The sequence below is a fragment of the Ranitomeya imitator genome, chromosome 1 (genome assembly GCF_032444005.1).
Source record: "Ranitomeya imitator isolate aRanImi1 chromosome 1, aRanImi1.pri, whole genome shotgun sequence".
In the NCBI taxonomy this organism is placed as follows: Eukaryota; Metazoa; Chordata; class Amphibia; order Anura; family Dendrobatidae; genus Ranitomeya; species Ranitomeya imitator.
The window spans coordinates 155427824-155453824 of record NC_091282.1 but is presented as its reverse complement, the minus strand read 5'-3'; the positions used below and the strand labels follow the sequence as shown (position 1 = coordinate 155453824).

General features: G+C 40.8%; 1 protein-coding gene across 4 annotated transcripts in view; it reads left to right on the top strand.

The window, feature by feature from the left end:
• KIAA0825 (KIAA0825 ortholog) overlaps positions 1-26001 on the top strand; it is a 544507-nt gene that overhangs the window by 209332 nt on the left and 309174 nt on the right. For all 4 annotated transcript variants that reach the window (XM_069751839.1, XM_069751830.1, XM_069751857.1 and 1 more), the window contains 3 exons: positions 3011-3202; positions 9647-9868; positions 11175-11583. In XM_069751839.1, coding sequence (XP_069607940.1) covers positions 3011-3202; positions 9647-9868; positions 11175-11583 — 823 coding nt within the window. The remainder of the gene's footprint in view (positions 1-3010; positions 3203-9646; positions 9869-11174; positions 11584-26001) is intronic.

Sequence of the window (26001 nt, the reverse complement as noted above, 5' to 3'; positions counted from 1 at the left end):
CCCAGTGCACAGTCCGGCCCCTGTGCACCAAAATATAATTAGCAGAAAAGTTCAAATGTTGATTAAGGAAGAAGCACAAAGTGGATTTATTCACCAAAGGTATCAATGTAATCAGTATTACAGCGCCATTACAGCCATGTCTTTACTTTATATTACAAAATCTTGCTGACAGGTTCTCTTTAATCCCTAAAATCACGTTTTGAAAATAAAATATATAATAAAATTGCTTTTTACCATTTAAATCTTTTAAAAGAAATTATTCACTTGATACCCTCAAACTCAAACATGGATCAGAGCCTGGCTGCTCGATTGCATAGTTTAAAGATCCAAACAGGTGAGATGATATGAGTACGATGCGGATTCTCTGTAACCCCTCCATGTGATTGACAAGTCTCTCCCTATGAACATACACACAGGAAATACTTATCAATCACCTCGAGGCGGAGCGTGGAGAACTCATGTAGGACTCATCTCTCCCAACTGGATATTCAACTTGTTTTCTCTGAAATGCCAGAACATTTTCATAGAAAGATAGACCTGGCTGTAATCCTGCAGTCAGACTCTGATTCATGCTGAACAAGTCTTATGCAGCATGAATCAAGTCATAGGTTCCCTTTAAATCCCTAAAAAAAAGTAAAAGGCTGTTTGAAAAAAAAATCTGCCAACATAAATTCTTGTGGTCTGGTAGTATGATGAACGTCTAATAATACGGTACATTTTACTTGTATGACTATCTAGCAAGGAGATATATTCAAATTTTTAAGTGGCATATTTTTTAGACTTTTTATCTAAACTTTCATATTTTTCACAATTATTTTTAAATTGCTGTTAGGTGTAAAATCAATTTAAAAATATAAGAATATTGAAGTTCTAACTCACAGCACTGCACACCCGCTGATCACCTGTTTAAATGCCTGTGATGCTTGGGCAAGCACTGTAGCCTGTTCATTGTTACTCAGCTCCATCTACCTGCATGGTGTCTCCTAGGTAGCTATGGTGCAGTGTATTTAAACGATATGCCATTTACTTCAGTAGGGAGACGCTGGTCAATCCTGTACTCTGCTACCTAGGTAACACAGATAAACGTCATGATTCTACACCCGCATGAGAGCTGTGCCCACATCAAACTGCTGATGGACGAGAATGGACACTAAGGCTGGTTTCACATTTGCGTTTTTTGGCGCTGCGTTTTAGCGCAAAAAAATGCATGCGTTTTTTTCCTATATTTAACATTAAAAACGCATGCGTTTTTTTTATGCGTTTTGCTGCGTTTGACGACGCATGTGTCGTTTCTATGCTTGCGTTTTGTTGCAGAAATGCAACATGTAGTAATTTCTAGAGGCGTTTTTTTGCGGCAAAAAAAAGTATTGCTGTCTATGTAAACGCATGCGTTTTTAAGCACATGCGTTTGGTTGCGTTTTTAAACGCATGCGTTTCCATAGAAAAAAACAAGTCTACACACTGATAAGCCACCCCTCACCATCAAGGTGATAAAGGAATCCAAACCCTAACCCTATCCCTAGGTATCAGAACCCTGTCAGCACCGGTGTGCTGCCACGGCTGAGCAGGGTGACTCACCCACACTGTGGGAGATCCCGGGGTCAGATGGCACAGGGAAAGCTCAGGCAGATAGGACCTGCACAGAGAGCTAAAGGTAGGAGAAAACAGAAGGACCTACGATCATGTGACCACAGGGGGCGGGGCTTAGCGTCCTGCTACTGTAGATAAGTGCAGGATTCTACAGGCACCCTGAAATAGAGGAAAAGAAAACTCAAGTCGTACAAACGGGGGTCAGACACAGAGAGGGCGGCGCGGTACAGAAGGGACGAGCAGAGAATAGTCAGAACGTAAGCAAATAGTCATACACAGAGATAGCAGCGCAGTACAAAAGGGACAGACAAAACTCTAAACGGGGACAGAACCAGATCAGAACCAGACAAGCATAAATTAGCACAGGCACAAAGCACAGGCACAAAATACAGGCACAACAGGGTCACACACACTCGGCCAAGAGTCAGAGTATAAGCGACAGAGGATGGCTCCACAATGAGGCTATAAAAAGCCTCCCAAAATCCCAGAGTGAGGCCATCCAAGTTAACCCTAAAACCACCTAATCCCAGAAACTCAGCAGAGCATGACACTAGGGATCCAAACCCTAACCCTAACCCCACACCATCAAGGTGATAAAGGGATCCTAACCCTAACCCCCCACCATGAAGGTGATAAAGGGATCCTAACCCTAACCCTAGGGATCCAAACCCTAACCCTAACCCCTCACCATCAAGGTGATAAAGGGATCCTAACCCTAACCCTAGGGATCCAAACCCTAACCCTAACCCCCCACCATCAAGGTGATAAAGGGATCCAAACCCCAACCCTAACCCCCCACCATCAAGGTGATAGAGGGATCCTAACCCTAACCCCCCACCATCAAGGTGATAAAGGGATCCTAACCCTAACCCCCCACCATCAAGGTGATAAAGGGATCCTAACCCTAACTCTAGGGATCCAAACCCTAACTTGGGATCCAAACCCTAACCCTAGGGATCCAAACCCTAACCCTAGGGATCTAAACCCTAACCCTAACCCTAGCTATTTCTATTTATAGTGGGTTTTCTAGTTGATTTTGATGATTGGCAGCTGTTACACACTTCTCATCATGGGTTTCAAAAATGCAAACGCAGGAAAAAACGCATGTAAACGCGTCAAAACGCCATGTTTTTTAACCGCATACGAAAATGCATGCATCTAAAAAATGCAGCGTTTGCACGCGTTCACATGCGTTTTTTTCACCACCTGCGTTTGCGTTTTTAACGCTGCGTTTTTAAACGCAAATGTGAAACTAGCCTAACTGGTCTGAAATTGATGGACTTTGCTAACAATAGGCAATCAGTATTATAAACTCTTGAGCTCCCAATGCTATGGCAGTAGAGGGTTTATGTATTTTGAAACTACATGTAATGGTTTTGGCTGTAACAATTTTTTAATTTATTTATTTTTTTCATTTTAGTAACCGAGGTTCAGGAAATACAAGATTTCAACTTGTTAATGCTGGAAGATGGGGATGGCAAGGAATTAAATGTAACAGAAACCATCTTGTGGGTGTTCAGTCATTGTTCTCTGTCTCTTCAGTCTTTTACTGCCCTTCTGGAGAATTATATGGATCAAGAGCAACTTTGGGATTCTTTATGTAACCAAACAGGTACAAGAATACATTTTCTATAATCTGATACATACAATATTTTTTTTCTTCAGAAAATGTTTTATTCATTGAACAAGTACAGTGCTTCGACCGCAAGCCCTTAAATTCATCTTTATACTGCAAGCACGCGCAGGCGGCTTTCATTACTGAATGCTGCAGTGCATGCGAGGAAGGATTACTATCCAGCATCAGGGTGTTTTTTTTTGGGGGGGGGAATAAGCGCGTACTGCGCTCCTACCCCTAAGATGAAGGCAGCAGTTGCCGTTTCCTATGCGATGTCTATACAGCAGCCCCAGTTTCTCCTATGTGATGTATATACAGCAGTCTCAGTATCTTCTGTCATGTTTATACACCAATCTGTGACTTCTATGTGATGTCTGTATAGCAGCCCCAGGGTTTCCTATGTCATGTCTATACTCCAGTGTCTCCTATGTGATATCTATACAACAGTCCCTGTGTCTCCAATTTAATGTATATACACCAGTCTCAGTGTTTCCTGTGTATACAACAGCCCAGTGTATCCTAGGTGATGTATAAACAGTCATTTTGCATTTCTTCCATTTTCTTACTATTGCACCAACAGTTGTCTCCTTCTCACCCAGCATCTTACTTATGGTTTTGTAGGCCATTCCAGCTTTGTGCAGGTCTATGATCTTGTCCCTGACGTCCTTATAAAGCTCTTTGTTCTTGCCGATGTTGTACGTGTTAGTCTGACTGATTAATGGAGTCTGTGGACAGGAGTCTTTTCTAAAGGTGACTATGTAAGATAGTTGTGTTTAACCCCTTTGTGCCATCGGACAGAATAGTACTCTGTCTCTCGCATCAACACCTGGGACTGCCGCCGGCGCTCGGGACCAGAGCGTGCGGCTGCATGTATTTCTGTGCAGCAGCACATGCCGGCCCGAGTGCTGGTGGCAGTGTCGGGTGTTGATGCGAGAGACTCGTGCAAATTTCTCACATCACACCCGCAAATGTGACACTAGCTTGTCACATACTTCCGGATGGGACACAGGATTCAACATATGTAAGTTAGTACACATGCATAGTAAGCTGCGTTTCCACAGTTAATAAACATGTGACTAATAACTAGATGCGGTTTTACCGCATCTAATAGTCTATGGGAAATTTACGCTGCGGGGACTGAGCATCTCCACATTGTAAATAGTCATGCTGCGGTCTGGAAAGATGCGTTACGTAGGTCTGCCGCCAGCGTCTTTGAACGCATAATGGACTTGAGATTTCTTGAAATCCCATCTACTATACTGTAACATCTGGACGCTGCGGGTTTGACACTGCAGATGTACGCAGCGTCCAACCCGCAGTGTTTACTGACCGTGGGAACACACTCTAATATATCTGCAAACAGGAAACATTTTTTTTCCTTCCCAGAAGCCATCTTTCAATTACCTTTATTTCAAATGACAAAAAAACGCATGCAATGAAAAAACGAATCAAAAACACATACGGAAAAAACGCATCAAAAGCGCAGGTGACCTCAGATGCAGATTTGGTGCAGATTTTACCTTAACCGTTATCTGTGTCTTAGTAGAAGCAGCAAGAGCTAAAGTCTGATCCCTGTCCTTAACCATTTAAATGCCACTGTCGATCTGTGACAGTAGCATCTAAATAGAGCAATAACGGGACACTCCTGCTTACCATGTCAATTGGGGGCCTGCTAATGACCCACCTTGTTGCCATCTTGGTACTCCTTTCAAGTTTAGATACAGACTGAGACTTTAGAACTGCAGATCACAGGTACAAGTTTTTGGGGACTAAAAAAAAATAAAGAAAAATGAAAAATTTCTAACTACCCTTTGTTTCACCTATTAATAATAAAAAAATATAAACTATAAACCCATTTCATTTATTTGCATCTATAGAAGTTTAATCCAGCACAATAAAGTTATACAACAGATAAAGTAAACACCATAAAGAGAAAAAGAAATGAAAACTCCAGAATTGCGTGTTTTTTAGCCACCATACCTCCCTAAAAAATGCAATAAAGATCAATCAAAACATCATCTGTACACCATTTTGTTTTTAATAAGTCAGTTCACCACGCAAATAACAAGCCCCTGCACCGCTCAATTGACAGAAAGTAAAAACGTTAGAAGTCTCGAAAATGAATATACAAAACAAATTATTTTATTTTATTTACAAACTTCTAAATTTTTTGCATTGCTGAAATCATACTGACTTGGAGAATAAAGTTTCTCATACAACGAATGCTATCGAAACAAAACCTAAAAAACAATAGTGAAGTTGCATTTTTGTTTCACCATTTTGCCATTCACAAAGACAACTTGTCTCACAAAAATCGAGCCCTCATGCGGTTAGGTTGAAGAGCAAGTAAGAGAGTTGGCTCTTGGAAAAATACAATCGTATAAACAAGAATTGGAAGGCAAAGGGGTTGAAATGAAACAGATTAATCAAACAGCATGAGCCGTTTTGATAAATTTGGCGCAGTTCATGACTGCCTAGTCTAAGTTTGCGCTCTCAGAATGAAACAGTTTGATAAATCTGCCCCTTTGTGTTAAGCAGTGATATTGCACCTCTTGCATTTTTGTCAAGTGGCACAAGTTTCCCATTCTCCAACGACACATAAGTTGTAGTATAAGTGAGAGGATTTGTTAAAATGACCAGCATTTCCATCTGCATGCAACACACATGCCAGAAACAAGTCCTTCAGAGATGTAGAGTTGAGATACAACAGCTGTCACAAAACTCGAAAATGCAAAACGGCACAACTCCAGTTTACCAGGAGTCAAACACGGGGCTCGATGAGATGGGAGAACATAAAACACAGTCTAATTTACAAGAGATGCAAACCCAGATGGCTTGCAGTGTGTTAACTTTAGCAGAAAGCATGCTGTTACATGTCAGTCCTTCAGTTCAGTATTTTAATTGGCATTTACACAGTGTATGTTGTCAGCTATGCCATGGTGCATAATCTATAGGGGTGTGTGTATATATGTATATAGTAGACTAAGAAAACAAAAACAGCAATTAGATTGCACTTTACCGGCCTGGGAGAGATCAGTTATTTGTGAAGAGAACTCATTGGACATGTTTTCAGTCTGGATGTGACAATCCCATTGCGATTTTGAAATTAATTCAAACTTGAAACTGTGATTTGCTGAATCCTAATCGCTTTATTTATTTGTATAAAATACTTACACTAAAAACTAGATTATACAACTAATAGTGCGTTTTATGCTTTCCTACAGTGATGCAATGGTGTCACATACATTCTCATTAGAATACATTCTTTATTCAATCGCTTCATTTTGTTATGTAACCCCTTTCCATTGAAGCCAGTTTTCACCTTCCAGACTAGGCCACTTTTTTAATCTGAGTCAGTTTAGTTAGAAATATCTTTGGCATGCTTCTGCATATCCCAAAAGGGATTGTGGTACAAGTCAAAAGCAGGATTAACCCCTTAATCCCATATGACGTACTATCCTGTCGAGGTGACCTGGGACTTAATTTCCAGTGATGGTATAGTACGTCATAGTCGATCGGCCGCGCTCACGGGGGGAGTGCGGCCGATCGCCACCGGGTGTCAGCTAATTATTACAGCTGACATCCGCCACTATGTGTCACGGACCGCTCCCGGCACATTAGCCGCCAGCACACTGAAATCAAAGATGATCGCAGCGTTCCGGCTTCACAGGGAAGCATCGCGCAGGGAGGGGGCTCCCTGCGTACTTCCCTGAGACCCTCGTAGCAACGCGATGTGATAGCGTTGCTGCAAGGAGGAGGGTCTCCAACCCCCTTCCCCACACACACACACACGAAATTCATGAATAGCTGGTTATTGGTCATTCTGCCTCACGGAAATCAGAATAAAAAGCGATCAAAAATTGTCACGTGCCTGAAAATGGTACCAATAAACACGTCAACTCTGCCATGCGCCCAAACAGTGGTTACCCCCACATATGGAGCATCAGCCTACTCAGGACAGATTGGACAACAACTTTTGGGGTCCAATTTCTTCTGTTACCCTTGGGAAAATTCAAAACCGGGGGCTAAAAATAATTTGTGAAAAAAAAAAAAGATTTTTTATTTTCACGGCTCTGTGTAATAAACTGTAGTGAAACACTTGGGGGTCCACAGTTCTCACAACACATCTAGATAAGTTCCTTAGGGGGTCTACTTTCCAAAATGGTGTCACTTGTGGGGGGTTTCAATGTTTAGGTACATCAGGGGCTCTCCAAATGCGACATGGTGTCCCATCTCAATTCCAGTCAATTTTGCATTGAAAAGTCAAATGGCGCTCCTTCCTTCCCGAGCTTTGCCATGCGCCCAAACAGTGATTTACCCCCACATATGGGGTATCTGCGTACTCAGGACAAATTGCACAACAACTTTTGGGGTCCAATGTCTTCTGGTACTTTTGGGAAAATAATAAATTGGGGGCGAAAATTTCATTTTTGTGAAAAAATATGATTGTTTATTTTTACGGTTCTACATTATAAACTTCTGTGAAGCACTTGATGGGTCAAAGTTCTCACCACACATCTAGATAAGTTCCTTAGGGGGTCTACTTTCCAAAATGGTGTCACTTGTGGGGGGTTTCAATGTTTAGGCACATCAGGGGTTCTCCAAGCGTGATATGGCATCCGATCTCAATTCCAGTCAATTTTGCATTGAAACTCAAACAGCGCTCCTTCCCTTCCGAGCTCTGCCATGCGCCCAAACAGTGGTTTACCCCCACATATGGGGTATCGGCGTACTCGAGACAAATTGTACAACAACTTTTGGGGTCCAATTTCTCCTGTTACCCTTGGTAAAATAAAACAAATTGGAGCTGAAGTAAAAAAATTTGCGAAAAAAGTTAAATGTTCTTTTTTTTTTTTTAAACATTCCAAAAAATTCCTGTGAAACACCTGAAGGGTTAACTAGTCAACTTTTCACCCTTATTACTCCCTAACAACAAAAAAATTTTGGTTCCAAAATTGTGCTGATGTAAAGTAGACATGTGGGAAATTTTGCTTATTAAATATTTTGTGTGACATATCTCTGTCATTTAAGGGCATCAAAATTCAAAGTTGGAAAATTTTCTAAATTTTTGCCAAATTTCCGTTTTTTTCACTAATAAACGCAAGTAATAGCGAAGAAATGTTAGCACTATCATGAAGTACAATATGTCACAAGAAAACAATGTCAGAATCATCAGGATTCGTTGAAGCGTTCCAGAGTTATAACCTCATAAAGGGACAGTGGTCAGAATTGTAAAAATTGGCCCAGTCATTAACGTGCAAACCACCCTTGGGCGTTAAGGGGTTAAGGTGACACTGAGCAAAGGATTTTTAAAGGTAAAAAATGTTTATTAGTAAATACATGATACATTTTTTGGTGTTGGTCCTACTCTGGCATATCAGAGGAAGGAGTTATGTATTGTATTGCATTAGACCTGTCAGGATTACATTGACTGGAGGCCTATTAGACCCTGCAGGGCCTAACAGTCTGCCATATCCGGTAAATTCAGAGGTCTTGGCAACCATTGGCACTCTGTGATTGCATCATGGAGCTAAAGAGGGACCCCCCTAACTTTGATAACCATCTGGCCAAACAGCCAGGTATGTTGCTGACACTGGCCCTGGCTGTTGGAGCAAGATCTTGGTTGTCAGTCAAGCCCAGCTCCTTCAGTGATGATGCCGGGTACAACTCTCATGCTCGTAAGATCACCTTTATGCATACATCCATTTTGCAGGAGCTTCTTCAGTACATTTAATATTGGGCAGCAGTAAAAGCTATTGCTTCAGATATTACATTTTAGCTTCCTAGTTTAGTTGCATAAATATGTAACCTAAAGAGTAGGTATCCTGTGGTGTTAAACAGGTAGTTCACCCCTTAAATAAATAAAAAAAACTTGCTAAAATAATAAAATACCCATCCAGTCCTTATTCGGCACTGCTCTGATTTCACGTCTGCCTGTATACTTCCTGTTTTGGTCAGATCAAACTGTGACAGCTGCACCCTATCATTGGCTAATGCAGAGACGCGTTACTCACCTCTATAGAGAGAATGAGGAATATCCAATTATTTTTTTTTTTTTTTTTTTTTTTTGGGGTAGTAACTAGATAAACCCACCATATAAATATAGAAGAAAAATACGGTTTTACATACTGTGTAATTTTTTTGATGGGTGATGGATTTCATTTAAAGATTCTAAGTTGCAACAAAAATAATTGTATTTTTTGTCCACATATATAACAGATTTCATGCACATTTTGCAGATTACCTTTTTAAGTCTTTTTTTTCTAGTTTTTTTTTTTTTTTTTAAGGAAACTATACTTTGTCTTGGAGTAATACATTTTATGTTCCTATGTATATCCCTGAAAATAATTATAGTCTCCATTTCACATGTATTTCCAGTTACTTAATGCATAAATAGTGTCTGTAAGATTTGGATTAACTCAATTCTTATCTTCTTGCTAGTACAAATCTGCCAAAACACAGTGCTCAAATACTTGAGAAGAACCTTAATAAGATCGGTGAGAGGCTTGGTGAACCAGGTTACCTCATTCGTCAGTTCCAATGAGCCCATCAATCATTCCTGCGCCAGTTCACGTATTCATAGTTTTCCTGATACCTTACTTAAAGCCTTACCAGAAAAATGGAGCTTTACCAACTCAAGAGAGACCCAAAAAATTCAGAAAGGTAAGTACCTGCATCATACCAATATGCTTGGTGCTTCGTATGTTGTTAGAACATGTCATCAGCCAATAAGTATTGATATTCATTTTGCCCCAATACTTCACTGAGCCCAGCATTTTTGACAGTTTTTTCTCAATATTATTGATTTTCTGTATTTGCCCTTCTTTTAAATAATTTCTTTCTGGGAAATTGCATCTGCCTTCACCATAGACTGTAACTAGTATTTAAAGCAAACAGGCTGAAACACTGAAATACTATATCCTACAATATACTGTATTTCGGAGCAGGATTCATTCTTCATGCTGTGCAGATAAAGTAGTTAAAATGATTATTCCAGGATTAGAAAAGTAGCACCACACCTGCCCATCAGCCATGTCATTTATGGCAGCTGTGCTCTAACGAAGTAATCAAAGGAGTTTTCTCAAAATCACATCTTATTCTTTTAATGTTGGAAAACTTCCTGATTGCCGGGAGTCACTGTCTATGCCATAGACTCTATGGGATTGTCAGAGAAAGCCAAGTATAGCACTTGACTATTTCCGGCAGCCCTTTTGATAGTGAATGGAGCGGAGGCTGAGCATGTGACCCTCGACTCCATTGAAATTGTGGTTCTACAGAGCCCTATTCTTAGGATCATCAGGGTCAAAGTAGTCGTAACCCCATGATCATCAAGTTATTCCCTTTAGTATGTATTATATATTGGAGATAAGTAATTTTGAAAAAAAAAAGAACTTTTAAGGCTGACCTGTAATAGCATAAACAAAGTAGCATTGTTTTAGGAATAAAAATGTTATATAATATACGTGTGTTTTAATCCTGTTAAACAGATTTAATACAAAACATACAATATTCTATTTTTGGTAATGTTACTCTACAGATCTCCTCAGTATTTGATGGCCCATACTTCTACCAGCTCTTAATTATGGGAATATTAGAATGTTAGCTATAGAAACTAAGGTCAGTTTATATTTGAAGTCAACAGGCCTACAAGTATAATTTTCAGAAAACCTATAACTTGCAACCAAAAAGAAATTATACAGACACCATATGCAATATAGCACTTCCGATATTTCAAGGGTTACCGGGCATCAACGAAAGTTGTCCATGGGGAAAAATTGTATAAAATAATTTAAAAAAAAGCGTTAACCACTGGTTTTATCTCATGCTTCTCCAGTGGCTCTGCTCTGGTGCTCAGTGCCTTCCACTGGTTTGCAGGTGTCTCATTGCCTAAAATTCCTCAAATGTATATTTCTGAGTTATCAGAACATGGCAGCACAATATTAATTTTTTTTTCTTTTTCCTGTTCAAGACATTACAAGATTGACAGCTGAAGCAGTTTCCATTGTGATCAGCAAGCTACCTTCACTAATTGCGTGCCTGCCTCCCCCAATAAAGTACTTCTACTCATTCTCGGAAAGAAAATTATCAGAACAGTACTCTGTATGTAAAGATTCAGGTATAGTTGTATGGAACTTAATTGGTGTTATTTGTCATATACTAGAAGATGGAAATGTCATAGAACAAATGACAGGTAGCACCTTGTCTCGTTGGAGTAATGAGAGGCTTGCTACTGTGTGCCGATGCTTAGAAAAGACCATTGGATTAAAGACCATGGACCTCAAGGGTGATGCACAAAGTGTATTGGAAGACATCGAAAGACTCCGACCAAAGTGGATTGAGAATCAGCTAAGAAAAGCCAAAGTTCTGAGCTCAGTAAGGTAAGAGACTATTATACAAATAGTATACACATCTATATCTACTGAAAGAAGAGCTTACCTAGAGCAGTTCTTCCATTATATAATGGAATGTATAAAATGATATGCAGGCTTACTAGAAAATGGTACAATGCATTCTTTTCAGCCATGTGGCCTGTCGCAGATATTTTGAAACTTGCACTAGAAGCATTGGATTGGATACTGCCTGGTCTTCTAATAATGTAGATCTCTATTGTCTGGCAGTTCTGTCGAGATTCTACTCAATTTGTTGGCATCGGGTTAACGTGTTGGTCAGTAAGTTGGATAAATTATAGTAGCAGCCAGTCATAGTGTATGAGACATATGTGTGTGTATATACATATATATTGTAGATAGATAGATAAGTCTTCATCTAGTGTGTACTGATGCAAAAGAAGGCAAAGATGCTCTGTAATATCTCGTGAAAAACACTTCTCTATATTACCGTGCCTGCACGTTCTGGTCCTGTTAGATCAGAGTAGGATTGTTGATCTATAAGTCTCGGGAATGATGATGATGTTCGTCCTTCGTTTTCGAAGATGACCATGACTTCAGGGTTAGAAGAGAATTAATAGTTATGGGTCCGGAGGTGGCTGATGAGTCCAATTCGGGCCCTGAAGGTTCGCCCACATACTTGACATACGAAAGCAGATGTGGTCAGTACACCAGATTCTACTTGTGCCTTGAGTACAGCACGCTTTCTTTTTGTGTCACAGATTTTCCTATCTTCAGCTGCACGTGCTCCTGAGGTGATCCTGCCCCGCCAACCTGGACGATCCAGGGCAAGCTCTTCCCATTCATTGGTGTTGACTTCCAGGTTTTTGAGAGACACCTTAAGGCAGTCTTTATAGCGCTTCTTCTGCCCCCCAACTGCTCGCTTTCCTTGGCACAGTTCTCCGTACAGCAGTTGTTTCAGTAATCGGCTGTCAGGCATTCGGACCACATGTCCAGCCCACCTGGCTTGGACTTTCAGCAGGAGAGTGTAAACGCTGTAGAGCCCAGTTTGTTCCAGAATTGCCGTGTCTGGGACATTGCCTTGCCACCTGACATGGAGGAGTCTGTGGAGGCAACTCATGTGGAAATGATTAAGCTGTTTAGCATGCCGGCTGTACACTGTCCAGGTCTCGCTAGCATAGAGAAGTGTGGTGAGGACCACCGCGCAGTAGACCTTCAGCTTGGTGGTAAGGCTGAGTCCCCTTCATTCCCAGACATTCTTACGCAGTTTCCCGAAGGCGGCACTGGCTTTGGCGATTCTGTTATTAACCTCAGCGTCTATGGTTACTTCATGGGAAAGTGTGCTGCCTAAGTAGGTGAAGTTATCGACTGCTTTGAGGTTTTGCTCCTTCACCGTGATACGTGGCTCCTTGTACAGTTTTCCTGGAAGCGGTTGATACATGACTTCGGTTTTTCTAATGTTGATCTCGAGACCAAAACTGTCGCAGGCTTGCGAAAAACAGTCCATTTCATGCTGCATCTGCTGTTCCGTGCTAGCGTTAAGTGCACAGTCATCAGCAAATAGTAATTCACGGATAACAGTCTCATGCACTTTCGTAACCGCCTTCAGGCGTCTTGGGTTGAATAGCTTGCCATCAGTCCTGTACCTAACCTGGATTCCATCTTCACAGTTGTTAAAGGCATCACTTAACATTGCAGAGAACAGCATACTGAACAGGGTTGGAGCAAGCACACAGCCTTGTTTTACGCCATTTGTTACTGGGAAAGCCTCAGATACGTCTCCATCGTTCAGAACCTTCACCATCATGCCATCATGGAACTGCCGGATGACTGAGATGAACTTGCTCGGGCAGCCAAATTTTGCCATGATCTTCCACAGGCCGTCTCTACTGACTGTGTCAAAAGCCTTGGTCAAATCAACAAAAGTTACATAAAGGTCACGGTGTTGCTCCTGGCACTTTTCCTGAAGTTGACGTGCTGAAAAGACCATATCTACTGTTCCACGTTTAGCACGGAAACCACACTGGCTTTCGGGTAATAGTCCTTGCTCAAGGTGATGTAAAAGGCGGTTGAGCAAGACACGAGCCAATATCTTGCCTGCAGTGGACAGAAGGGAGATGCCTCGATGGTTGTCACAAGATTGGCGATTACCTTTCCTCTTGTATATGTGGATTATGCTGGAATCTTTCATCTATTGTGGAACCTGTTCCTTTGTCCACATATATTGGAATAGTTTGGTCACCGTTTGCATCAGAACAGGGCCGCCAGATTTATATACCTCAGCAGGTATAGCATCATTTCCAGGTGCTTTTCCACAAGAAAGTTGTTTTACTGCTTTCCTGACTTCATCTCCACTTGGAAGAACATCAAGCTCCTTGTTGATTTCTACCTGGGGCAGGCGAGCAATAGCCTCATCATTGATATTGGCAGGGCAATTAAGAATATTATTAAAGTGCTCAGCCCACCGTTCCAGAATTTGTTTCCTTTCTGTCAGCAGCTTAGTTCCATCTGCGTTAAGCAGAGATGAAGAGCTTGATGACTGGGGTCCATATACAGCTTTGAGCGCATCGTAGAAGCGTTTCTGGTCATGGGTATCTGCATAGCCCTGAATTTCGTCGGCCTTCTTGCTAAACCAGATATCCTGCATCTCGCGTAGCTTGATTTGTACCTTTCTTTTTATGTTGGTAAAGGCACCTTTCTTAGCTAACGACGTGGGGTCATTTTGGTACACCTTATACCGCTGATGTTTCTCTTCTAGGAGTGTCTATATTTCCTCGTCGTTTTCATCGAACCAGTCTTGATTATTTCTGGTTGCTGATCCAAGATGCTCCAGAGCAGTATTATAAACAGCATCTCTCAGAATTGTCCACTGTTCCTCAACGCCAATCTCCTCTGCCTGTAGTATATTTAACAGTCTGCCATCAAGGTCATTGGCAAATTCCCTTGCAATTCTTTTATTTTGCAGCTTATAGATATTCAGCCTCTTTGTCGTTTTCTGCCCTTGGGGTCTCCTCGCAGGCAGGATGCGGAGCCTGCACTTAGACACAATGAGGCAATGGTCAGTCCAGCAGTCTGCACCGCACATGGCCTTCGTCACTCTAAAGTCCATCTCATCCCTTTTCCTGGCAATGATGTAATCAATGAGATGCCAGTGCCTTGAGCGTGGGTGCATCCATGATGTCTTCTTGCATGTGGGTAAGTGGAATAAAGTGTTGGTGATGACAAGGTCATGTGTGGCACACATCTTGAGGAGCAGCAGGCCATTACTGTTACACTTGCCAGTGCCGTGTCTCCCAATGACCCCTTCCCAGTTTTGATGGTCTGTTCCCACTCTGGCATTAAAGTCTCCAAGTATAATGAGCTTGTCTGCCTGTGGGATTGCTGAAATAAGTGTGTCAAATTAATCATAGAACTTATCTTTAATGTCATCCGGATTAGTCATCGTGGGAGCATAGGCAATGATCAGAGTCGCGTGTTTCTTGTTTGTAAGTGGGAGCTGAAATATCATAAGACGGTCGTTCATGCCCTCCGGAAGAAAAGGTAAGTTTACGAGCAAGATGAGTTTTGATAGCAAATCCCATGCCTGCTTCTCGTTTTTCAGTGCTACCTCGACCACTCCAGAAGAATGTATATCCACCACTATGCTCTGTCAATTGACCCTTGTCTGCCAGGCGTGTTTCGCTGAGAGCTGCTATATCAACCTTGTAACGAGCTAGCTCCCGAGCAACCAATGCCGTTCTTCTCTCTGGTCTGTCTGCCTTGGTATTATCCAGCAGAGTTCTCACATTCCATGTGCCAAGGTTGAGTACCATCATTTTCTTTTTCTTTATTGTGTGTCGACCGCTGTATGGGAAACCCGCTAGCTGCGATAGGCTGGCCAGGTGAAATGAAGCAGACTATGTTTGAGGCACCTTTTCTAGCCCCTTCCTCGATTGAGGTGAGCAGAGTGATCCTGAACAGGACAGCTCAGACACCCAGGAGGCTGCCGAACTCCACTGCTGCTTCGGTCCAGTAGAGAGCGACCATATGGCCTGGGCCGCCTGCATGCAGGTTCGTGACTACAGCTTCCAGTGACTCCACACCTGTTGCTTTGCCACTCTCCCATCGCCACAGGACTTTTGATACGCAGTGGTTGAAGTCATGACTTGCGCTTGACTTGGATTAAAGTGAGGAGGAGTTGCGCAGTCGTCAACCTCACTCTCTCGCCCGTACCTATCGAGCCCCAGTGTCAAGAACTAGGCGAGACAACTGAAGATAGGTCAGGGTGCAGTGGATGGCCAGCAGTGTCCTATATGTGCCTCGCTGCGCCCTCGCAGCGCTCCACAACACTGTGCTGGAAATCGCTTGTCTGTCCGTTGAATCTTGGTTTCTTCCGCACAGTCTGCCATATCCAGTCTTCACATGCAAGGGTAGGCAAACACTTGAAAATCACTGTAGGTCTCAAAGAAACCCAACAGCTACCCTCACCTGGTTTGGCACGCCTGCCGAGGCAGTGTTCCGGGGTGTACCCGCTGCCGCATGCTAGCAGCTACTTGGAGGTACAGGTGAGAGTTGAGCATCAAATGAGGACCAAAGATGGAAGAGCTGTCCAAAGAGGACACGGCAAGCACTCCACCAGAGGTGCTACCTCTATCTAGATACCCCATATACCCCCAAGTCTCGGGAATACTACACTGCCGGTAATGTGTAGAATTTAGATGGACTACCTATTTAGCGGTCAGTTTAGATTTTGCCATGTGATGGCTCTGCAATACCAGTTTAGCTCATAATTTTGTGAGGATCTCCCACTGTGGAGTTTTATTTTAATCTCCATTCATCCTCTAACATGTGACTTTTGAGATTTTCAGTTCACACAAAATTTGCATTTTTCCTTTATGATAAAGCAATCGCCCAATGTGTTATTTGGTTTGGGATTCTGCAAAATTTTAAGATTTGTAGAAGGATTTGTTCTTGGATAAATTCTTAGGATTTGTACAACCCTGTCCTATTTCCATGTCATTTTGAGCACTATTAAAAAAGTGAAAATTCGACTAAAATCTCATTTGTAATATAAGACCTTTAATGTGGCTTGGAGTGAGGAAGGCGCTAGCTGATTTCTGTTCCTTTGACTTAACACATTTTGAAATCGGAAGATGAAGATGAGCACCGAACAATATCACTTCAGAATTTCAGCTAACCCCTAATTTTAAAATTGCTGAGAAAAGCATCGCCTGCAGGTAGATCCATGGAAGTGGAGCTTCCCTTAAAACTAGACTTCCATTAATTTGCCTATTCTCTCATTACTCTCAATTATATTTCTGCATAACAATCATAATGTTACACTCCTTGAGGTTGAAAAGCTAATTTTTAAATTAAATTGTGTCTATCATCTCGTAATATGTAGGACATATAGAAAGGTTCTATTAAAAAAAAAACAAAAAAAAACTTTTTTTATGGGTTTTTAAAAGTCGAGAAAGAAATAGATATCTGTACCTACAAATTTGCCAAGTAAACATTGATTCAATCAGTCAAATTAGATACAAATGTCCATTAGTGTTGCATCATGGTGAGTTCACAAATTTTGGAAATATAAAAGAGAAATTACATAAGAAATTTTAATATGAATGGAGTTGTTCCCTACTTTAAAAGTTCTTCTTCATAATCCCAGTGTGGGATAATAAATAAAAAACCCCTATAATCACCTTCCAGACCTGCACCTGTCCTTATTCCTTAGTACTGTATTCTCTCTCAGTCTCCTGGTATCTCCCGGGGCACTACATGACCACTGCAGCCAATCAGCCGCCTATAATCCGCTTCAGGCTTTACATTTTGACCGAAGAGGAAACCAGCGCTGGAGAAGAGTGCAAGGGTGAAGGAGTGGTGCCAGTATAAGAGGTTGAGTATAGGTATTCTTATTTATTTATTTCCTTACATGTGGCCCATAGAGGATAAAGTAGGGGACCACCCCTTTAATGATTAAATTACTTATCTAATTTTCCGTTTCCAATTGTACGATGCAGAGCTAATGTACATTTGTGTCTAATATGATTTGTAGTCTGCACATATGTGCGTAACCTAGGTATATACAGTGCCTTTCGAAAGTATTTGGCCCCCTGGAACTTTTCAACCTTTACCCACATATCATGCTTCAAACATAAAGATACCAAATGTAAATTTTTGTTGAAGAATCAACAACAAGTGGAACACAATTGTGAAGTTGAATGAAATTTATTGGTTATTTTAAATTTTTGTGGAAATTCAAAAACTGAAAAGTGGGGCGTGCAATATTATTCAGCCCTTTTAACTTAATATGTTGCGCCACCTTTTGCTGCGATTACAGCTACAAGTCGCTTGGGGGGTGTCTCTATCAGATTTGTACATCGAGAGACTGAAATTCTTGCCCATTCTTCCTTGGCAAACAGCTCGAGCTCAGTGAGGTTTGATGGAGATCGTTTGTGAACAGCAGTTTTCAGCTCTTTCCACAGATTCTCGATTGGATTGAGGTATGGACTTTGAATTGGCCATTCTAACACCTGGATGCGTTTATTTGTGAACCATTCCATTTTTGCTTTATGTTTGGAATCATTGTCTTGTTGGAAGACAAATCTCCGTCCCAGTCTCAGGTATTTTGCAGACTCCAACAGGTTTTCTTCAAGAATGGTCCTGTATTTGGCTCCATCCATCTTCCCATCAATTTTTAACCATCTTCCCTGTCCCTGCTGAAGAAAATCAGGCCCAAACCATGATGCTGCCACCACCATGTTTGACAGTGGGGATGGTGTGTTCACGGTGATGAGCTGTGTTGCCTTTACGCCAAACATATCGTTTGGCATTGTTGCCAAAAAGTTCGATTTTGGTTTTACCTGACCAGAGCACCTTCTTCCACATGTTTGGTGTGTCTCCCAGGTGGCTTGTTGCAAACTTTAAATGACACTTTTTATGGATATCTTTGAGAAATGGCTTTCTTCTTGCCACTCTTCCATAAAGGCCAGATTTGTGCAGTGTACGACTGATTGTTGTCCTATGGACAGACTGTCCCAGCTCAGCTGTAGATCTCTGCAGTTCATCCAGAGTGATCATAGGCCTCTTGGCTGCTTCTCTGATCAGTCTTCTCCTTGTTTGAGATGAACGTTTAGAGGGACGGCCGGGTCATGGTAGGTTTGCAGTGGTATGATACTCCTTCCATTTCAGTATGATCGCTTGCACAGTGCGCCTTGGGATGTTTAAAGTTTTGGAAATCATTTTGTATCCAAATCCGGCTTTAAACTTCTCCAGAACAGTAACACGGACCTGCCTGTTGTGTTCCTTGGTCTTCATGATGCTCTTTGTTCTTCAGGCAGAACCCTGAGACTATCACAGAGCAGGTGCATTTATACGGAGACTTGATTACACACAGGCGGATTATATTTATCATCATTAGGCATTTAGGACAACATTGGATCATTCAGAGATCCACAATGACCTTCTGGAGAGAGTTTGCTGCACTGAAAGTAAAGGGGCAGAATAATATTGCATGCCCCACTTTTCAGTTTGAATTTTCACAAAAAATTAAAATAACCAATAAATTTCATTCAACTTCACAATTGTGTTCCACTTGTTGTTGATTCTTCACCAAAAATTTACATTTGGTATCTTTATGTTTGATGCATGACATATGGGAAAAGGTTGGAAAGTTCCAGGGAGCTGAATACTTTCGCAAGGCACTGTATGATGAAATTAGAGATATATGTATCAATGTTTTTTTACACTTTTACAAATCCATAAATTCAATGTAATATCTTACTTTTTAAAAGATAATTTCTATATTCTATCTCTGTAACTAGTAATAACACTCCCATATTGTGTTATATAGAACTTCAGGTTAATCCTAATGTGCACGTACGTGGTCATTACAGTAATAATAGTAATTATCGTGATAAATGGTTAAGTTTGCAATCCCATATACTGCAACCACATTTCTACATTTTCTGCTAAAACCCCTATTATCTAGTCTTGTAGAAAATTGGTGCAAGACTAGAAACGCTCTTTTAGAAATACTCTTAAAGGGTAAGTGACATCATGCACGGTCGGCAGGTATCAGTAGATGTGATTAGGAAAGAGTGAAACCTTGGATGTTTGTGGTCGTCCGATTCGACTGAACTTTAGTCCAAAGTTTGGTTCTGGAATCAGAACCCCATAGAGGTTAATGGGGACCCAAACTTTTTTGCTGTAAAAATGGTCGGAGCAAGACCTGGGGGCTGCCAAAGTTTCTCTCTTCTATCTCTTTTCTCGGAACTCCGACCACTAAAATGACTTCGAGGAGAAGTCCTTGCTCGGAGTTAAGCACCGAACACTAGGTGTCAAGTACGAATCCTGAACTTTACATCTCTAGACATTACGTCACTGTTCCCACTCGTCTCCCGATGCAAAAGGGAGCGGAGCTGGAATAATTCTTTGATTTATAAAAATGTTCTTCCCACTGGATGGTCTGTAATAGTAATATAAAATAAAGGCCATATTTTGGTTAATCTTTAATATTTCCCATTTTTTACACCTTTTGCATGAATTCTTGTTCAGCTCATTGCATTTGTAAACGGTTCCCTTTTATTCCACATGGTCATAAAGATAAAGGACGTATGTGCCGTAAGAGCCTGCGATGGGCACATCAATTATTCTATGCAGCAATAATACAGTATAGTATAATACAATGTTTTCAGATCCTATAGATACGAATACAGACAGACTTAATCAAGTGATGACCTCTGCTGCAAAGTGAATCTTAAGCAGTTTAGATGTGACTTTGACTTCCCCCTGTATAAAGTGGCAGCTGTATGTCCCGCCTGTCTTGTACACTGCCTGAAAACATTACTATTCATTAATATAACCTTCACTACAAAGTAACACCCAGGCTGTAAACAGTCATCTTGTATTTTAGAGAACACGCTGCCCAAAAAAAGTGAGGAAACGTCCGTCTTTGCAAAGTAATTTGTGGCGTTGCAGATTATTGTTTTTCATCATGGTGACCCTGACTTGGCTGGCTGGGTGCATATACAGATTAAGATGAATGCAGTTATTCCTTGGCTGAGGTCTGCCTCTTCCAGGGCACATTCTCCCTAATGACATGATTGATAGGCTATACCAAATACAGAGAGGAACTCATTAATCATAGCACTGACTGAATCCAATCATCTGCTTCACCTGCAAAGTGATGGACAGGAAAGGATACAATTCGGGTGATACACTCCTTTGTCAGAGGGCCCTCAACTTTTTCAATGTCATCTTCATGTACACACATAGAAAATCCTCTGATAAAATAAGATGGTTTGTACCTGCCATAAAAAGTAGTATTGAATTGTGCCATAGGAAAGCTCGCGTATGTGCAGAAGCCATAATTTACATCGGAATGGTGGGCTTAGTATCTGAAAGGTGCAATTAGCCTTTATGATATGTTGTGTTTTAAAATAAAAATTACAGTGTTCTCTTACTGTTCACTTTGTTACCACATGTATAACTGAGGTGAAACCATTTATGTTGAGGTTATATATTGTAGCAAATGTATATATGGCAAGGAATGCATAGTACACATGACCTAATACACACCGCACCAGGACAGAACCTGATGAAACCTGATGACTTGCTCTGCTTACACTAGTATTAATCCATCAATAGAGTCCATCTAATAGTTTTATATTGTACATTTATTGGCTTCTTGATCGAGAGAGATAGTAGGGAGGGGGAATTCATGATAAGGCATCGAAGAGCTAAGGTCTCTTTTTGCCTTTTGTCCACATAGGCTTCATTATACAAACTAACCGAAGAGAGCACAGGTACAGTCATTCTCACTCTAAAATGTAAAATTTACCTACAAGTGGTAATTTGGAGATGCATATTAGAGATACCTTGGCTAATTGGTAAGATGGTACTTATTTTACCTGTGTCCTAATGTATGAGAGTCGCTGCCAGACTTGTTTGGCAGCAGCTTATCTCGTCGCCGAATAAAAGGATCGGCAGATAAAATTCAAAATGCCTGAGCCTTCTCTTCCGTGTTGCGGAAAAGTCGGGAGGTCCCCATACACATTACACCATCAGATGATCATGCTGGTATCGGCAGGTTTCGACAGCTTGTATGTGTATGCTGGATTTTATTGTCAAAACACAGAAACCTTGACTGTCTTTGGGGTACTTTAGGATTTATTGCGATGTGTTATCAGAGCTGACATAGCTGTTACAGCTTGTTAAGAGCAGATGTTAAAACTGTAATGTAGGATGAACAATTATAGAAGGAATGCAGGTTTTCTGGACTACCGGGGACACCAGTAATGAGTCCAGGAATCGCTGGTGGAGGGAGCCAGGAAATTAGAATTTGAATTGGTCGATGCGGTTCATTGTCGACTCAACTGTTGTTTGTCCTAAGGAAGAAGTTTATTAACTTTGAAATGCGTCAACAATAAAAGTTCTTCTGGTTTCCTGGCTCCATCCTCTGGTGATCTCTGGTCTCTTTACTGGTGTTCCCGGCAGCTCAGAAACCCCCCCCCCCCCATTTCGTCACTAATTCTTCGAATCGTTTTTTTGTGTTATTGTGGTCATACAACCTTTCCAAGTGAACAATTCCCTATTTTCTTTCCATTTTCCCTATCAGGAAAAGGCCCCATTGTGCTATTGTTTTTTCCAGTTTTTTTCTTCAATCATAACTATAGTTTACCCATATCCTAAAACATTTAAGTTCAATCTACACCTTAGGATCTCTTATAGCTCATGATACCGTTCTATACGACCAGTGCAGGAGAGTGGGCACCATTTACTGTGTGTCTCTCCCCTTTCTTGGTAATCCTAAACTCCAAATATGAATGCAAAGCGTTTAATCTTTTTACATGATTTTTAATATATCAGTCTTTCCGTGCTTATACCCAGAATAATTTGTGAAGTCAAACTGCCACCAACTCTGCAACACGACTGGACATCGGTTTTCCTCCTTTTTATTCACACTTGTGGCTGTTATTAAAAGACCGCACACTGGTCCATACAAGCCAATGTGACTATTAGCACATATTTATACTGACTGATCAGAGAAAAACTCTGCCTTTCCTACTCTGGTTTGTTTTGCACATGAGGCTCGGCCTTTCAAGTATATAGAAAATACAGTAAATGCATGCTCATTGAAGCGGTTTTCACTAAAGCAAAATTCAACATTCTCACATAAATATAGTCCAAATAGTAGGAGTTTAAAACATGTGCTGTTACTTTATCTTAATCATTCAAAAGAGCAGTAGTAGCAGATTAATCATAGGCTGAACAATAAAAATAACTTTCACAACGATTATTGAAAATGAAACACCAATTTCTGTTGTAGAGGAAAAAAAGAAAGAACTTCGCTCACTCTAATTTTTTTTTTTTTTTTTAGTTTTGGAATGTACAATTCTATGATTAGCAGAGGACAAACGTGAATATATATATATATATATATATATATATATATATATATATATATACATACATACATACATTATATATATATATATATATATATATATATATATATATATATATCTATATATATATAGATATATATATATATATATATATACATACATACACACAGTACAGTGCAAAAGTTTTTTAGGCAGCTGTGTAAAATAAATTCTGCAAAATTGGAATGCTGTAAAAAGTAGAAGCGTTTATACTGTAGTTTGTTTTTGTTTTTTCAAATAACTAAGTACAAAGTAAATGAACTAAAGCGAAATCAACATCAGATCCATATTCAGTGCGATCATCCTTCTCCTTCACATAAGCATTGGTTCTAGTTACACACAGTAGTTGAAGATACCCAGCAGGGAGATAAATCCAAACATCGTGGAGAGCTAACCGCAGATCTTCTATTGCGGTAGGCTTGTGTAAATCCTTCTGTCTCTTCATGTAATCGCACAGAGACTTGTTGTTGAGATTATATTGGTACTTCCAGGACTCCTTCTTCTTTCGGCTGAAGATAGTTAATGACATCACCTGTATGTTTGGGGTCGTTGTCCTGCTGCAGAATACATTTGGAGCTAATCAGACTCATCCCTGATGGCATTACATGATGAATAAGTATCTGCCTGTATTTCTCACAAGTGTACCTAAAAGAAATGCTTTGATTTATTTTTCTCTTCTGTTCATTCACTTTATTTCTATCAATTAATAGAATGCAAACTATTAACTCTTCTCTTTTTTAAAGCATTCTAAGTCTACAGTATTTTACTCTATATCCATTACATTTTGCACAGCACCATAAATCTATGAGATAAATTGTTTGGTGTCTTCCTCCATATCTGGTACAGCAACTCTTTCTAGACAGACTTCACTAGATGGACAGATTTATTTTGGTGGACAGATTTGGCTGTCAATCAAAGTGTCAAATGTACTGACTGGTGACTAAAGCCGCTCCGGTCACGCCTCTGACTGAAACCTGGCGGCTCCTGGGAGGAATAAAGTAAATTTTCTTCCAGTAGCCGAGCTTTCATTATGGTGGTCGAACAACATTGAAACGCTATTAACCTGCAGTTTAACTCTTTATCTGCAGGTTAATTGCATTTGCGGACATGACAAGTTAAATTTAACAATGCGGCGTTACATCTAATCATTATAGTATCACATTGCAGCCATTGACCTACTGGAACAAATGTTGCAAATGTTTCCAAAAGCGTTACCGCCACTGTCTTGCAAGGACTGTGACCTGCCATAATGTCACATAATTACTCTAGTCAATCAGTGGCCGCAGCGATCATGTGAAATACCTTCTGGAATCTTCCTTGCGGCCATTGATTGTCTGGAGCCTTTGGTACCATGATGATATATTTTGAAATTGCCCCAAAATTGAGAGTCCCAAGAGCATTGTGTCCTTTGATGAGAGGCGTCTGTAATTTACATCATAGGTAGACCTCAACTATGGGAGACAAACTGAGAAAAAAAAATCCAGAAAATCACATTGTCTGTTTTTTTAACATTTTATTTGCATATTATGGTGGAAAATAAGTATTTGGTCAGAAACAAACAATCAAGATTTCTGGCTCTCACAGACCTGTAACTTCTTTAAGAGTCTCCTCTTTCCTCCACTCATTACCTGTAGTAATGGCACCTGTTTAAACTTGTTATCAGTATAAAAAGACACCTGTGCACACCCTCAAACAGTCTGACTCCAAACTCCACTATGGTGAAGACCAAAGAGCTGTCAAAGGACACCAGAAACAAAATTGTAGCCCTGCACCAGGCTGGGAAGACTGAATCTGCAATAGCCAACCAGCTTGGAGTGAAGAAATCAACAGTGGGAGCAATAATTAGAAAATGGAAGACATACAAGACCACTGATAATCTCCCTCGATCTGGGGCTCCACGCAAAATCCCACCCCGTGGGGTCAGAATGATCACAAGAACGGTGAGCAAAAATCCCAGAACCACACGGGGGGACCTAGTGAATGAACTGCAGAGAGCTGGGACCAATGTAACAAGGCCTACCATAAGTAACACACTACGCCACCATGGACTCAGATCCTGCAGTGCCAGACGTGTCCCACTGCTTAAGCCAGTACATGTCCAGGCCCGTCTGAAGCTTGCTAGAGAGCATTTGGATGATCCAGAGGAGTTTTGGGAGAATGTCCTATGGTCTGATGAAACCAAACTGGAACTGTTTGGTAGAAACACAACTTGTCGTGTTTGGAGGAAAAAGAATAATGAGTTGCATCCATCAAACACCATACCTACTGTAAAGCATGGTGGTGGAAACATCATGCTTTGGGGCTGTTTCTCTGCAAAGGGGCCAGGACGACTGATCCGGGTACATGAAAGAATGAATGGGGCCATGTATCGTGAGATTTTGAGTGCAAACCTCCTTCCATCAGCAAGGGCATTGAAGATGAAACGTGGCTGGGTCTTTCAACATGACAATGATCCAAAGCACACCGCCAGGGCAACGAAGGAGTGGCGTCGTAAGAAGCATTTCAAGGTCCTGGAGTGGCCTAGCCAGTCTCCAGATCTCAACCCTATAGAAAACCTTTGGAGGGAGTTGAAAGTCCGTGTTGCCAAGCGAAAAGCCAAAAACATCACTGCTCTAGAGGAGATCTGCATGGAGGAATGGGCCAACATACCAACAACAGTGTGTGGCAACCTTGTGAAGACTTACAGAAAATGTTTGACCTCTGTCATTGCCAACAAAGGATATATTACAAAGTATTGAGATGAAATTTTGTTTCTGACCAAATACTTATTTTCCACCATAATATGCAAATAAATTGTTAAAAAAACAGACAATGTGATTTTCTGGATTTTTTTTTCTCAGTTTGTCTCCCATAGTTGAGGTCTACCTATGATGTAAATTACAGACACCTCTCATCTTTTTAAGTGGTGGAACTTGCACTATTGCTGACTGACTAAATACTTTTTTGCCCCACTGTATATATATATATATATATATATATATATATATATATATATACATTGTATAGGTGAAAATCTGTGAAT